General features: G+C 46.0%; 1 protein-coding gene across 2 annotated transcripts in view; it reads left to right on the forward strand.

The window, feature by feature from the left end:
* Positions 1 to 14,056, forward strand: part of LOC147677730 (uncharacterized) — a 218,773-nt gene that overhangs the window by 32,355 nt on the left and 172,362 nt on the right. Inside the window, exon 1 of one of the 2 annotated variants that reach the window (XM_086945368.1) lies at positions 1,101 to 1,228. The exons of the other annotated variant lie outside the window; for it this stretch is intronic. Within the exon in view, the coding sequence (XP_086801494.1) occupies positions 1,183 to 1,228 (46 nt within the window). The 5' untranslated portion in view covers positions 1,101 to 1,182. Of the gene's footprint in view, positions 1 to 1,100; positions 1,229 to 14,056 lie in introns of those variants that run through there. 2 annotated transcript variants of the gene reach the window in all.

Consider the following 14,056-nt stretch of genomic DNA (forward strand, 5'->3'; position numbering starts at 1 on the left):
AATGCAGTAGGCGTAACAGGTGAAAAGAGAGAGATAAGAACACATGTGCGTAACAGGAGGCGTGTAAAAAGGCGTACACATGGGCGTGCACTGTACATGTCAGAGAAACGTCACAAGAAACGTCACATGTGGGTGGGTGCATAGAGAAAGTTTGCAGGATCAGCAGAAACTTATGACCTATATGCGCGCGCAACTGAGCATGACGTGTAACTGGGGAGAACTGGGGGCTTTGACTTTAGCACTAGTAGAGGAGACTGGTGTCTGGGATGTCAGGGCAACCTGTACCTATAGCATATCTGGTATCTCATGTTTGGAGGATGTAGTGTCTGAAGTAAAAGGTCTCTCGGACAGAGGCCGTTCAATACTGAATGCTAGTGCGTGCATACGTGTCTTGGTGCAATGCGCGGGGCCATGGGCCTACCATGGTAACAGGTTCAGTAAATCACTTGCAAGGAGGACAGGAAGGCCGGGCCCTTTGCTCTGTAGCCGGGAATATGTTTACCTATTTCACTAGACTGGAATGTGTTTTCGAGGAGGCTGAGCAGATAACTGTAGGCAAAATACGATTTTGGCAGGCAGGCCAGGCCGAGCCGGGCACCGCTTCGCTGGGCAGGAAGTAAGGCAGGGGTCAGGGATGCATACAGCTTTCAGAGACAGGAGAGATGAGACTCGGGGCCTCGTTTAAGGGCCTAGCTTGATTGAGCCAGGAAACATGGAGAAAACGTGTGCGAGATTCAAAAGTGTACCATGTAAAGACGTTGGCACCATAGGCCTAGAAGCCTAATTAACGGGATTTTCTTGCAGGACTGGATAGCTGACATGTTAAGGTTGGACGCAAAAGCATACGCGTCTTTCTAGCATGTACGGGAAAGAAGTTACACAACATACAAGGAACATGGGTGCATGGATAGAGTGCGAGTGGGGGACACATTAGCTACCTGAAAATTTCTATTACCTCACTACAGAGGATAGTCTTACACCGCCAGAAATAAACACATTGAAATATCAGCCATTTACCCTCAACGCAGTCATGTGAATCCACTTCATTACGAAAGAGAGGAGGGGCGTGTGACTTTAAAAAAATACAAACGACTTCCTCAAACCATCAGTCTGGAAAGGCACTAGACTAGAAGAAAAGGGAACAGCAACTACACGAAAGGACGGAGAGCGGGGCCAGGCAGGATGCGTACTCTTCTGACAATGACTTTGATTCTCCAGCTGATAACAGGTAAAAAAAAAATAGAATCCAAATTAAAAGCACCGTATTCCATCTTTGTTTTATGATGTCACTAATCGAAGTCACTTAAAAAAAAAATATTATTTATATGTATATACTATCGTCTTTGAAACCTGTTGATAATGCTTCAGTGGCTTTGCAACTATGAGATAGTGTACTTAAAATACACTGCATGTGTGATTATTCGCCGCCTTTGAAATGCATGACGTCACAGAGAGGATGAGCGCAGCATCGTTCTACAGACATAAGACTGAGTATCATTCCCATTTCCAGTGCATCATTCGTGCTACGGTTTTCTTCTGGTGAGCCAGGGAAGCTAAAATGTCCCATGTCTGAGTAGCTCATCCAGCTAAGCTTACTCATTTACATTCAAGTACAATTACCAGAATGCAAAGAAAACAAGCATTGGCAAAGGCCTTGCAATAGGTCTTGCTTGCATTTTGGTGCCTGAATAAAATATTTTTTAAAACTGCTGCAGCGAAAAAGAAACACCCGTAGAAAACCGTGCAGTGGGAAACTTTTTGGTGAGGCTATTCCTGCTCATTTTCAAAATGTTGTTTCCGGGTAAATTACCTAGGCGTCTAAGCAGAATGGCCACGGCCCATAGAATAAACGTGGTGTTTGAAACCCTTTTTGGCAGACAATTTCCCTACAGTAATCTGAAAATATAAAAATGTTGACATTTAGTCATTGGAAATGACTTTCATTTTCTGTCACCATACCATCCATATCAAGACTTCCATTGCATGTCTCTAGTTAGTGTCAAGTGATTTGACTAAAAGCGCTATAAACATCCAACAGATACCTCAACAGTAAATCGGTAATAACAGTACATGTTTTTCTTGATATTTCCTTCGCACATCTCTTGAAATGCATCAAGCCACTGCTTAGTTTAACAACTATTTTCAATAAAAGACCTAAAATATATCGTGCCGTCATCACAGAAATCCCCTTAATAGTAGCAAACGGAAATACGCTCTTCGTTTCCGAGACCGACTAATTCTGGGAAACACGTCTCCGTTCACTGAAGAACTTTCCTGGCAAACTCAGGAAACAACTTCACTAGCATATCAGAGCCTCTATACATTTTTCGAAACAAAATTCCTGACAGTGGTTTGGTTGCTGAGCTTCCTTGCCCTTTGACCTGATGTTAATCATTAAAAGCCCTGCAGCACTGGGTGACGTATTGCCTTTAGGGGCGTGGCTGTCAATAGTGCAGCAGGTATAGTAGGCCGGAAGAGACCCACAGCACCCTAAGTGAAACTCTTTTTGACTTCCAAACCGGATAATGGGGGCCATTTTCCTTGCTTACTTTAGGGCCCACTGCACCCTTTCTAAGTCACTGCTTGACTTCACAGCCTTTTGAATGTAGGAATGTCAGGGTTCACAAAGTTACAACAGGTGGAGCGCGCACCTCTTGTCAATTTAAATATAAGCTTGAAGTAAATAAATGTTTTCATGGTGTCCAAGACATGCAAAGTTTTTGCAACGTTTTTGCATAATAAAAAGGGCCAGATATTAGGTTCTGTTTTGCTCAATTTGTGCGGTCTACACAAAGTGGCATTTAGGTGTGTAGAAAGTATCAACTATGTACGCAATTCAGAAGACCCGTTTTACTCACAGACTTAAGCTCTCCAGTCCTTTATGGTGCAAATGGCACTTAGGAAAGTGGGACAATAACTCTGTGGGCCTACATTTCAGCTGGGTTAGGTTAGGTGTGGACATTTCCAAGAGAGAGTCATGGGAGTGTTAGTTGCCTAATGTTGGGAAAAGCTCAGCATCGAAACTATTGAGCAAAACAAATTACGAGCACTATTACACGTGGAGATTTTCTGCAATTAGGGATAAATGTTGTACAACTGGGCAATTCCCCCAGTTATGTACCTGTCAGTCGTCGGAATGTCCAAAATAAGCAATACTACTGAAATTGCAGGTATCAGTTCATAATTTACTAACGCTCTGGGATAAAAACTGTTACAGCTGTGTTTTGGTAAAATTAGGACACAAATTTGGCCCGCAGAGGAACCTTTGGATTTCTAACAACACGAGATTCTGCAGTAAGTCATGCGAGAGGTGTGGGTGAGGTTTTGGGCTGGAGGAGAGAAAAATATTTTCATCTAAACTAAAACTAAAAATAACCCAAATCAAAGACAGAAACCCCTGATTCATTGGGTCCCTCAACAGCGAGAGGAAATCCCTTCAGCAGTCAGAAAGAATCTGGAGACAGCACCCCTCAGCCGCACACTTAAAACTTCTCTGCCAGGCCAGAAATGCCTACAACAGGAACATCCTCAACTCAAAAAAGAATTCTTCAGGTCTGAACTGGGGAACGCCAAGAACAGATCCCGCAAACTCTTCGAATTGGTCAACCACCAATCCAACAAACTGGCCAAAACATCAAAAGAAACCCCATAGTCACTAATATCATCTGAGAAATATTCCTCTTATTTCTCTGACAAAATCACAGCCTTAGGTAAAGAACTTAGATCCGTTACTTATTCTCAACCCCTTCCAGATCTGCCTCCTCCCTCCGAGCTGCCTCCACAGGCTTCTTCCGAAAACCAAGCACACTGGACCAACTTAAAAATGTACGACGAACGTTCTGTCTCGAAAATCCTATCCGTCTTAAACCCGAACAACCACTTTAATGAACCACTCCCCTCTAACTGCCTAGCTGCCGCTGCCCAATCCATCATTCCTAGCTGGACTGCAATAATTAACGCCTCCCTGCTTCAGGGATCGATAGCCGTCTCTCTGAAAGCCGGCCAAGTCCTAACCATCTTAAAAAAACGGAGCTTGACCCTTCCTCCCCTGACATATTTTGACCTATTTCTAACATCCCACTCTTAGCTAAAGTTCTGGAGAAGTGTGTGCAACAGCAGCTGAGCCAACACATCACCAACTCCACCTACTAGATGACTCCCAATCCGCTTTCAGGCCAGGGCACAGCATGGAAACCACCATTCTCCATATCGTGGATGATGCCCTCTAAACCCTTGACCAAGGCAAAACCTGTCTCCTAATCCTCCTATATCTATCTTCGGGCTTCGACATGGTCAACCATGAAAAACTACTCGAATGCTTCAAACTCAGGTTAGGAATAGATGGCTCTGTTCTTGTATGGTTTAGGTCCTTCCTCCATAACCGGTCTCAGAGATTCCTAATTACCGGTAACCTGTCTGCTCCTTCTCCGGTCACGGTTGGAGTCCCCCAAGGATCAACCCTGTCCCCCACCCTCTTCAACTTTGACCTTGAACTGCTTGCCGAAGTACTGCACACCGCAAATATCTCCTACCATATGTACACTGACGACATCCAGATCTACATCAAAATCTCCTCCCTCAAGGAGATTCTTTCCCTGAATGGAGCCTTGAAACTGACTGCCCAATGCCTCTCCTCCTAACCAACTCAAACTCAACGCAAAGAAGACAGAATTTCTTCTAATTTTCCCACCCAAAACCAACCCGACACTCAGGTATGGATTAAGGCCATCACAGCCTTAAACTGCCCTCCGACCATCGTGGACTCGGCAAAATCGCTTGGAATAACCCTGGACTGTAACTTGAGCATGCAGGACCACATCAATTCAATGGCCAAATCAGCCAGATTCCACCTGAGCTACCTAAGGAAACTGAAACCCTTCCTTGATACTCCCGACCTAAAAATGGCAGTCGAGTCACTAGTCATCTCTAGACTCGAATATGGCTGATCTACCTTCTCGGGTCTACCCAAGATCTCCCTAGCACCTTTAAAAGCCTGCCTTAACGTGGCCGACAGACTACTAACAGGCTCAAGGAAATTCAACCACATTTCACCAAATCTGAAAGCTCTGAACTGGCTTCCTCTACAGGCCAGAATCCAACTCAAATTGGCATGTACCACGCACAAGGCATTTTACTCAAACTCCCCTGCATATCTGGCCCAGAAACTCGTGATATCCGGAGGAACCAGAAACTCTCGATCCACCAGAGACCTCTTGCTCCAACCTGCCCGTTTTTGGAAAAAGAAAACTTACAATCGAGCCTTCTCTGGGGCCGCACCGAGAATATGCAACTCACTCCCGCCCGCCATTAGTAGAATCCCTTCCCTGTCTTGCTTCAAAAATTATGTCAAAACCTTCCTAATGGGCAAATTCCTCGTCTAAATTTTGCCTCCTATTCAACCAGAGACCATTGCTCTACTTTCGTCTAATGCATCCCGCTTTAGTACCCTGACACTATCCACCCAGAACCTCCGGGACCCTGGTATCTTCTTTTTTCATAAAATGTATATGTAAATGTAATTGCTTGTCCTTTTATCCCCTATGTATCCAGCCACTGCTCCATGTCTGTTGTCTACTACGGCTGATTCCTGTAAAGCGCTCTGATACCCTAACAGGTCAAGTTTGCGCTCTATAAAAACTCAAAATAAAATAATAATAAATAATAAATCTACTCAATAATAGTTCATTATTAATCCATATGACCTAATTCGTTAGGCGGTCAGCGTGACTGAGAAACAATGAGTGCACAATTATTATAACTTACAAATACAAATTCCTGTGAGCGATTCGCAAAAATAGAATTTGCCCTAGATGGGTGTACACATACATGAAAGTATGACACCATGGCGTCTCAATTTGTGGGTTTTTACACACTTGGATGTTTTAAGGCATGACTCCTTTAGATGCCCTGTTATCAGAGGATCAAATCCTAACTCCTGTTGCCCCTCATAACCTCAAGTTGGGGGTAAACACATTTTTCTCAAACGCAATTTTCTTTTTGTAGCTGCGACAGGAGGGTGTAATGGGTGGAAGTCTAGCAAAGAAGCTTTTCAATAAAGTCGGGTTATATTTTGTAAAAGTAGTGCAATGTCTACAGGACTTGTCCTCTAAGGAGCAACGTAATATACATGCATTCTCATTTGACACTATTAAATAGGGTAATAGTAACAGCTGCTCTGTACTGTGCTGAGAAATTGCAAAACTGCAGTAAGGAGTATTGGACAAAAACGACTTAATTATTCCTACATGGGCAAGAGGTTGAACTGCTTTATCACAGCTTAAAGACTAGTGAGCATTGGCTAATTCAATTTATAATGAATTGCATGGTACTTCACTGGCCGCTGGTATATGCATTGTGGCTATTAGATGGCAGCATCTTTGGACAATAAACTACTGATGATAAATATTATTATTAAAAATGGGGTGTTAGTTTACTATTGCTCAACAACTTTTTGTCACAACGTGATAACGTTCTTAAAGTGTCGCACAATGACACTAAGGGCCTCATTAGGATGGCGGACGGACCTGCGTCCGTCCGCCACCCCGAGGTGGTGGGACCGTCCGCAGGGGCAGCGGCAGTCCCTCTGGTGCAATTAGGATGTGACCGCCACCCTGGCGGTCACATCCTGGATCTTTAACCTTGCGGCGGGTGCTGCTTGAAACAGCACCCGCCGCAAGGTTAAAAAAGCATGTTTTACATTTACATGCACAAAGCGGCAGGCACCGCACGGTGCCTGCCGCTTTGTGCATGTAAATGCAGGGGGGTACCATAGGTACCCCCCATGTGCAAAACCCACCCCCTCTTCACCCTGGGGGCCCGCAACGGGCCCCCAAAGTAAAGACCGTATGCCTTTTCGTGGCGGCATTGCCCCCACGGAAAGGCATGTTCCAATGCAAATCCTAATATGGCTGGCGGTGTCTGATAGGCACCGCCACCAAATTAGAGCCTTTCCGCCGCGGTCGGAAGTCGACTGCGGCGGAAAAGCGGCGGACGGTCTTCACGTCCGCCGATGACCCCCCAGCCATCCTAATCTGGCGGGGGTCTTTTGAATCACCGCAGCGGTAAATCCGCATCCTCCGGGCTGGCGGTGTCTTCCGCCGGCCCGGAGGATGCGGATTCACCGCAATCCTAATGAACCCCTAAGCTCGAATTCATGTGCTTGGAGCACAGATATTTGTTTTGTATGCTACTAAAGTCAATAATCTGCTTCCTTCAAGGAGACAGGGAGATGTGCAATCAGGGGAGTAGTCTTAAAGTGTGTCTCCTTTATTAAGGACATGGTCAAACCGGCCCTAGGGATCACAATTTCTGTGTGATGCCGGGATCAATCCTGTCTCTATAACCAGATGGATAGTTCTTTAGCGACATCAGTCTGTAACATCACCAAAGGCTCGATCTGTGGTCTGAGACCAGTGTCTGTAAGATTTGTGCAGCATGCTGCATGTGGAACTGTTGTTCTGCTTCATAAGCCTCACCACTGAAGATATCTGTACATTGAGAACAACCTCTGATATCAGATGGCACGAGTCTGTCATTTCTCATAACCAGAGGGTTACCCTTTGCTCTCTTAGGGCTGTGCCTCTGAGATATGTGTCACAGGCGCAAATGTTTTGTTGTAAGATGCTTTCACCAGAAAGATTGGTGTAAACGCGAGACAACAATTTACTATCAAGTGCACCGGCCTGTGAGTCTTGTGGATAGATCTGCAGCCCGAACTTTGGTTTAATGTTGTTGCTGACCATGTGTGCAAGTTCAAGAAGGCTTTTCTTTTAGTCTTTTCCCTTTTGTACTTATTAATAATAACTCTGACCGTGATCTTTCTTGCAGAGTAGGCTGAAGTATATGTTGTTAATTTATTGAAGCTGGTGAGTGCAGGAGGCCCTATGAATGATGCAAGTCTGCAGAGTTTGGTGGATCAGGGGTTTAGCAGTAAATGGGGACAGAAGTGATTTTTTATGAGGATGTCATGCTTGTCTTTAATGCTTGCCTCCTTTGCGCTGTACTGTGGGTTGAAACCAGAATGGAGAGCTAGTAGGATGGAACTGAAGTTAACTTTGCCTTGTAATTGGGTGATGACTGATCAATTCATAATATTTTAGAGGCATGGTAGGTGTGTAATGGGTTAGTATGTGATGGGGCTTCCGGATCAACATTTGCTATTTTCTTCCGTATTAGACCCATATGTGTGTTTGAGTGCTTTTGGGTCAATAACTTATGCAAGCAATCCTTTCACTGTGTTGAGAACCGTGCTTCAAAGAGAGGTCTGACGGTGATTGAAGAATGTTACCTCCCTATGTGGTGAATTAGAGGATGGAAGACGTGTTAGCAAGGTCTATATGGGAGCGCAGCCATATAACTTGATTATTGTGTGCAAAGGGATGGGAGAGAATGTGGTAGCTTACTCTGAGCTGTTAATGTTGTACATCATTTCTGTGCTGAATTCCTGATTGCATTGCAGGAAAGAGTGGCATAATGGGATATCTGACCAAATTAGGACACTACTTGGTGGCTTGTAATGTTGGCCTTGATGGCTTTGAAGAAAAATTGCCATGGATTTTAAAGTCCAGGAGAAAGATGTTGTTGGATTAGTTAACAAACAAGGTGCTGATGAAGTCTGAGTTTTCTTGATTAAGGTTTTTCTGGATTAGGTGATGCTGTTCATTTACCTGATGGATAGCGTTGGCAGCCCAGAGTGAAAAGAGTGTCAAAGGACATGATACCACTATGTTATGAAGATAATTGTTTCACCACTTACTTATGAATTGTTCTGAAAGGGTCCAAGATAGGTCTGGCCCATGGCCTTCAACATTCTAGACATTCTCCTATTATGGGTAGGGCCACAAATCATCCAAATGGAGAAAAACAAAACATTTAGGCATTGCAGTTGTACTCATTGTAGGGATCAGGCTCTGTATATACTATACCAAAGTAAGGTATAGTGTGCACAATGGAACCTCAGAGGCTTACAGAGGCTTAAGTAGGTAACTCTAAAAACTCTATTTGTGGTCGTGTGGTCAAGCAGTTAGGCTTATTGGAGGGCTGTGTTAAGCATTTGTTGTACACACTCAGGCAAGAAATGATAGCAGACACTCAAAGACTGAATCCAAAACCAATTGTTTTGTATAAAAAAGTTGTTATTTTGTTATTTTATTTAGAACCAAGAAGAACTCAGTTGCAGTTAATTAATCGTTTCAAGAGTAGTAATACTTTCAGAAATGAATGAGGAATTGTTTTGCAAGGCAGTAAAATGCTTTACAATAATAGAAATATGTTTGTATCTGTCAATCAGAAACAGTAGAACATGGCAGTAGTAAAAGATAGACAGTTTGAATGCAATATGAGGAATGCAATGCAATCCTATGGAAGCAAAAAAGTGATATGCATTAACAGGTAAGTACACAAATTACTCTTCCAGTCTTCAGGGGCTTAGACCAACACTGGGTAAGGTTCAGTTTCAGGTAGGTACTGCACCACCAGCGGCACTGGGGTGGCCGGGTGCATAGGTCACTGGGTCCAATGGTAGTCAATGGAGACTGGTTGCACTGGCAAGAGATGCGGGTTGCAGGTAGGTACCAGTGGTTTCAGGGCACAGGCACTGGGAGTTAAGGTGAGCACATGGGGGGACACAAAGCAGCCCCAGCCTGATGGCACAGAGCAGCCGGGGGAAGGGTGCACATCAGCGTTGGGTGCTCAATGATCTCAATGGGGAATCTCTGTTGCACAAAGAGGCTGCAGGCTAGGATCAAGAGGCTGGATGAAGGTGACCACTGGCTAGACAGGTAAATTGGGTTGTCGAGGGAGGCCTGGACACCTTTGGCTGGGCTCCCCAAGGCCGGTGGGTGAGGGTGCAAGGGTGCCTTTAGGTGTCTCATTTTCTTTACTGGAGCCGCCGCGGTCAGAGGGACCCTTCGTGTTGAGGCTGCGGGGAACTTCGTGGGGTCCAAGAGAGGTCAGCCACCGATGGAGGCATGGTCAGGATTGCTGGGAGAAGTCACTGGACAGGTAAGCCACTCAGATTTGTGTCGTGGGCGTCGGGTGTTGAGTGGGCAGGGGTCGCGGATCTGCCTGGATCCAGAGTTCTTGATGTTGGAGTAGAACCTGATTGACTTGAATCTTTTCATTCAAGATGCAGGATTTCCTAAGGAGGGTGTCACCTCGGTCCAGGACACATTAGGGGTGGTCCTTGCAGAGAGGGGACACACCTCTCCTGACTACTAATTTTCCTGCCAACCTTGCTGCCAAAATTGGGGCTTGGTCAGGTGGGTGGACATCTCCACTAGCTGGAGAGTCCCTGGCAGCATAACAAAGGGCAGGAAGCCTTTGAGGCTCACCACCCTGAATGCTGTTCCTGATCGGGGGTAAGTGTGAAGCACCTTCACCCCAAGCAACCTTTGTCCCTGACTCACGAGAACACAAGGGCTCCCACATCAGGGGGTCAGAAACATGTCTGTGTGTGGCAGGCTGGTGAGACAAATCAGCTGGACATGAGGGAGTTGGTCGTTTTTCAGAGGGCTTCTCTACGATGACTTCTGAGTGCATATTTTAATAAATCCAATGCTGGCACCAGTGTGGATTTATTATGCAGAGGAGTTTGATACAAATCTCCTTAGCATTCAGTAAAGCCATCATGAAGCTGTGGAGTTCGTAATGACAAACTCCAAGTCCATGTACTCAATATTTCTCCACTGCACTTTCAATGTCTGTGAATGGACACAGACATAGAAGGGGCATATTGCTCATGCAGCTATGCCCTCACCTGTGGAATAGCGCACCCTGCCTTAGGGCTGTGAGGCATGCTAGAAGGGTGACTTACCTATGCTACAGGCAGTGGTATGTGGGCATGGCACACAGGGATGTGTGCCATGTCGACTCTTAAATTTTTTTCTGCACCAAAACACAAAAGCTTCAAGTGCAGGAAGCATGTGTTTGGTGAGGAGTCTCTGAGGGTGGCACAATACATGCTGCAGCCCTTAGATCCCCTCTCTGGTCACAGGTCCCATGGTACCCGTGGTACGTCTTACAAGGGACTTACATGTGGGCCAGAGTGTGCCAATCGTGAAAACAAAGGTACAGTTTTGGGAAAGAACACAGGCACTGAGATCTTGATTATCAGGGACCCCGTGCACACTCTGTCAAAGTGCATCAGATATCAGGCAAAAAGTGGGGGTAACCATGCAAAAAGGGGCACTTTCCTACACAACCCCCCAAATGAAAGAGGATGAGACTAACCTTTCCCAAGAGTCTCTTCATTGTCTCAGTGGAAGAACCTTGAAGGTCCATCTGCATTGGCATTGGCTGTCCCAGGTCTGTGTTCCACTGTAGAGTCCATTCCCTATAGGGAGATGGACCACCTCAAAAGTTTTGGGTAGTCACCCTTCATCTGCATTCGCCATCTGTGTACCAAACAGGTATGGTCTCAACTTCTTCAGGGACCAAAGCACAGCAAAGGCCTCCCTCTCAATGGCACTCCAACACTATCCCTGGGGAGTAGCCTCCTGCTAATAAAAGCAAAAGGCTTGTCTTGGCCATCATATTTGGTTTGGAATAGGACTGCTCCTATCCCTAGCTCAGAGGCATCAGTCTGTATAATTAACTGTTTAGAGTACTCTGGAGCATTGAGAATTGGTGATGAGCATATTGCCTCTTTCAGGGTGTCAAAAGCCTTTTGATAACTAACTGTCCAGTTAACTTTCTTGAGCATCTTCTTGGAGGTGAGTACTGTGAGGGGTGTCACAATGGATCCATACTACTTTGCAAACCTCCTGTAGTACCCACTCAAGCCGAGGAATGCCCTCTCTTGGGTCTGGGTGATTGGAGCTTTCCAGTCCAGAATGGTCTGGATCTTGGGTTATAAGGGTTGCAATTGGCCTCCACCTACAAGTTGGCCCAAGTATACAACAGTAACCTGCTCTATCTGGCACTTGGATGCCTTGATAGTTAGTCCTACAGATTGCAGGGCCTGTAAAACCTTCCCCAGGTGATCCTGTCACGAGGAGCTAAAGACAACAATATCATCTTGATATGTTGCACCAAAGGCCTCCAACCCAGCAAGAACTTGATTTATGAACCTTAAGAGGGTGGCAGGGACATTCTTTAAACCAAAGGGCATAACAGTAAACTGATAATGCCCATCAGGAGTGGAGAATGCAGTCTTTTCTTTGGCTCCTTGGGCCATGCCAATCCACCAGTTCCCTGCAGTTAAGTCAACGGTACTGAGAAATATGGCTGCCCTGAGCTCATCAGCCCTGGGTATAGGGTGAGTATCTGTCTTAGTGACAGCATTAAGACCCCTGTAGTCCACACAGAACCTCATTTCTCTCTTTCCATCCTGTGGGTGAGGTTTGGTGACTAAGACCACGGGACTGGCCCAGGGACTTGCAGAGGCTTTAGTACACCAGTGTGTCTGTTCGGGGGTTAAGGAAAATAGCTTAGCATAGTTTTGCAGGACTTGTTTGTAGACAACCTGGTGTTGGGCAGAGAGGGTGTCTGAGTAGACAACTCCATCAACTGACCCATCTTTTGAACTGTAAGGGAGGAGGTTGGGGAGAGGTGCATTCTCAATCTCCTGATCCTCCTCAGTAACCATCCACATGGTCACATCAGCCCTGCCACAGAAATGTTTGAGGCACTTCACATGGATCACCCTCTTGAGTGTCCTGCTAGTGCCCATGTCAACCAAGTAGGTGGCCTCAATTTTCTTCTCTAGGATAGCATAAGGGTCACTCCATTTGTCTTGAAGATCTCTTGGTGCCACAGGCAGCAAAATCCACACATGTTGCCCTAGTTGGAACTCCACAAGTGCAGCCTTTTGCTCATACCAGAGATGTTGGAGCTATTGGCTGGCCTCGAGGTTTTTAGATTCTCTCTGCCATTCTGGATTAAAGGCCTAGTTCATAGTCCACAATATCCTGCTTAGGCTCTTGGAGAGGCTTCTCCCAACCTTCCTTCACAAGCAGGGCCAGACCGGGAACCAAACTAGTCCGGACAGACTGCTCGGCTGACCCCCCCTTGGGGGGGGGGAAGCTGTTTGCCAGGGATGGTTTCGGACAATTTTGTTACAGGGGTCCGATATTGCAGCCCCTGTAACAAAAACTGACCCCCAGGGTCCCAAAACCAGCCCTTACCATGGCAGCCCACCGGGGAAATGCCCGGTTTTCCGCTAAGGCCAGTTCAGCCCTGTTTACAAAACAAAGTGGTCCCCTAACAGGATAGCCACAGAAGTTCAAAGGGGGAAACCCTACTCCCTTCTGAGGCACCTCTCTGTAGTCAAAAAGCAGGCATGGCAAGAGGACATCCCATCTTCTTTTGAGTTTTTCAGGGTGTCCCATGATCATGCCTTTCAATTTCTTGTTGAACCTCTCAATAAGGCCATTGGTTTGTGGGTGATGAGGTGTGGTGACTGTATAGTTTACTCCACACTCATTCCACATGTGTGACAGGTATGCAGATATGAAGTTGGAACCTCTCTCTGATACCACATCCTTAGGAAACCCTACCCTGGTAAAGATACCAATGAGGGCCTTGGCTAAAGCAGGGACTCTAGTAGTCCTAAGGGGAATTGCCTCAGGATACCTGGTAGCATGATCCACTATTACAAATATGAATTTATTTGGGAGGCTCTGGTGGCCCCCTAAAACTACACCACCATTTTCAGAGGGAACCCCCAACTACTGGTAGTGGAATTAGGAGGGCTTTGGGTGGCCACTTGTTTTGCCACTGGCTTGATAGCATGGCACAGGAGCCGACAAACTTCTTTACTTTCTGGGAAAGGTTTGACTAGTAGAGGTGGCTGACAAGCCTACTCCAAGTTGTTGTCTTGCCAAGATGCCCAGCTAGTGGGATGTCAAGGGTCAAAATGAGACGGAATTCTCTAAACGCCTGAGGCACTATCACTCTCCTAGTGTAACAAGGTTTGGGGTCTCTGGCCTCAGTGTAGAGGAGTCCTCCTCCCAATAGGTCCTGTGGGAGTCACTGACATTTTCCTGTTCCTCAAGAGTTGGACAGGTCCTCTGCCCAAGGCAAAACTGTTCCCTAGAGGGTCCTCCAGGGTCCAGGA

Source organism: Lissotriton vulgaris, chromosome 12 (assembly GCF_964263255.1).
Source record: "Lissotriton vulgaris chromosome 12, aLisVul1.2, whole genome shotgun sequence".
Taxonomy (NCBI): Eukaryota; Metazoa; Chordata; class Amphibia; order Caudata; family Salamandridae; genus Lissotriton; species Lissotriton vulgaris.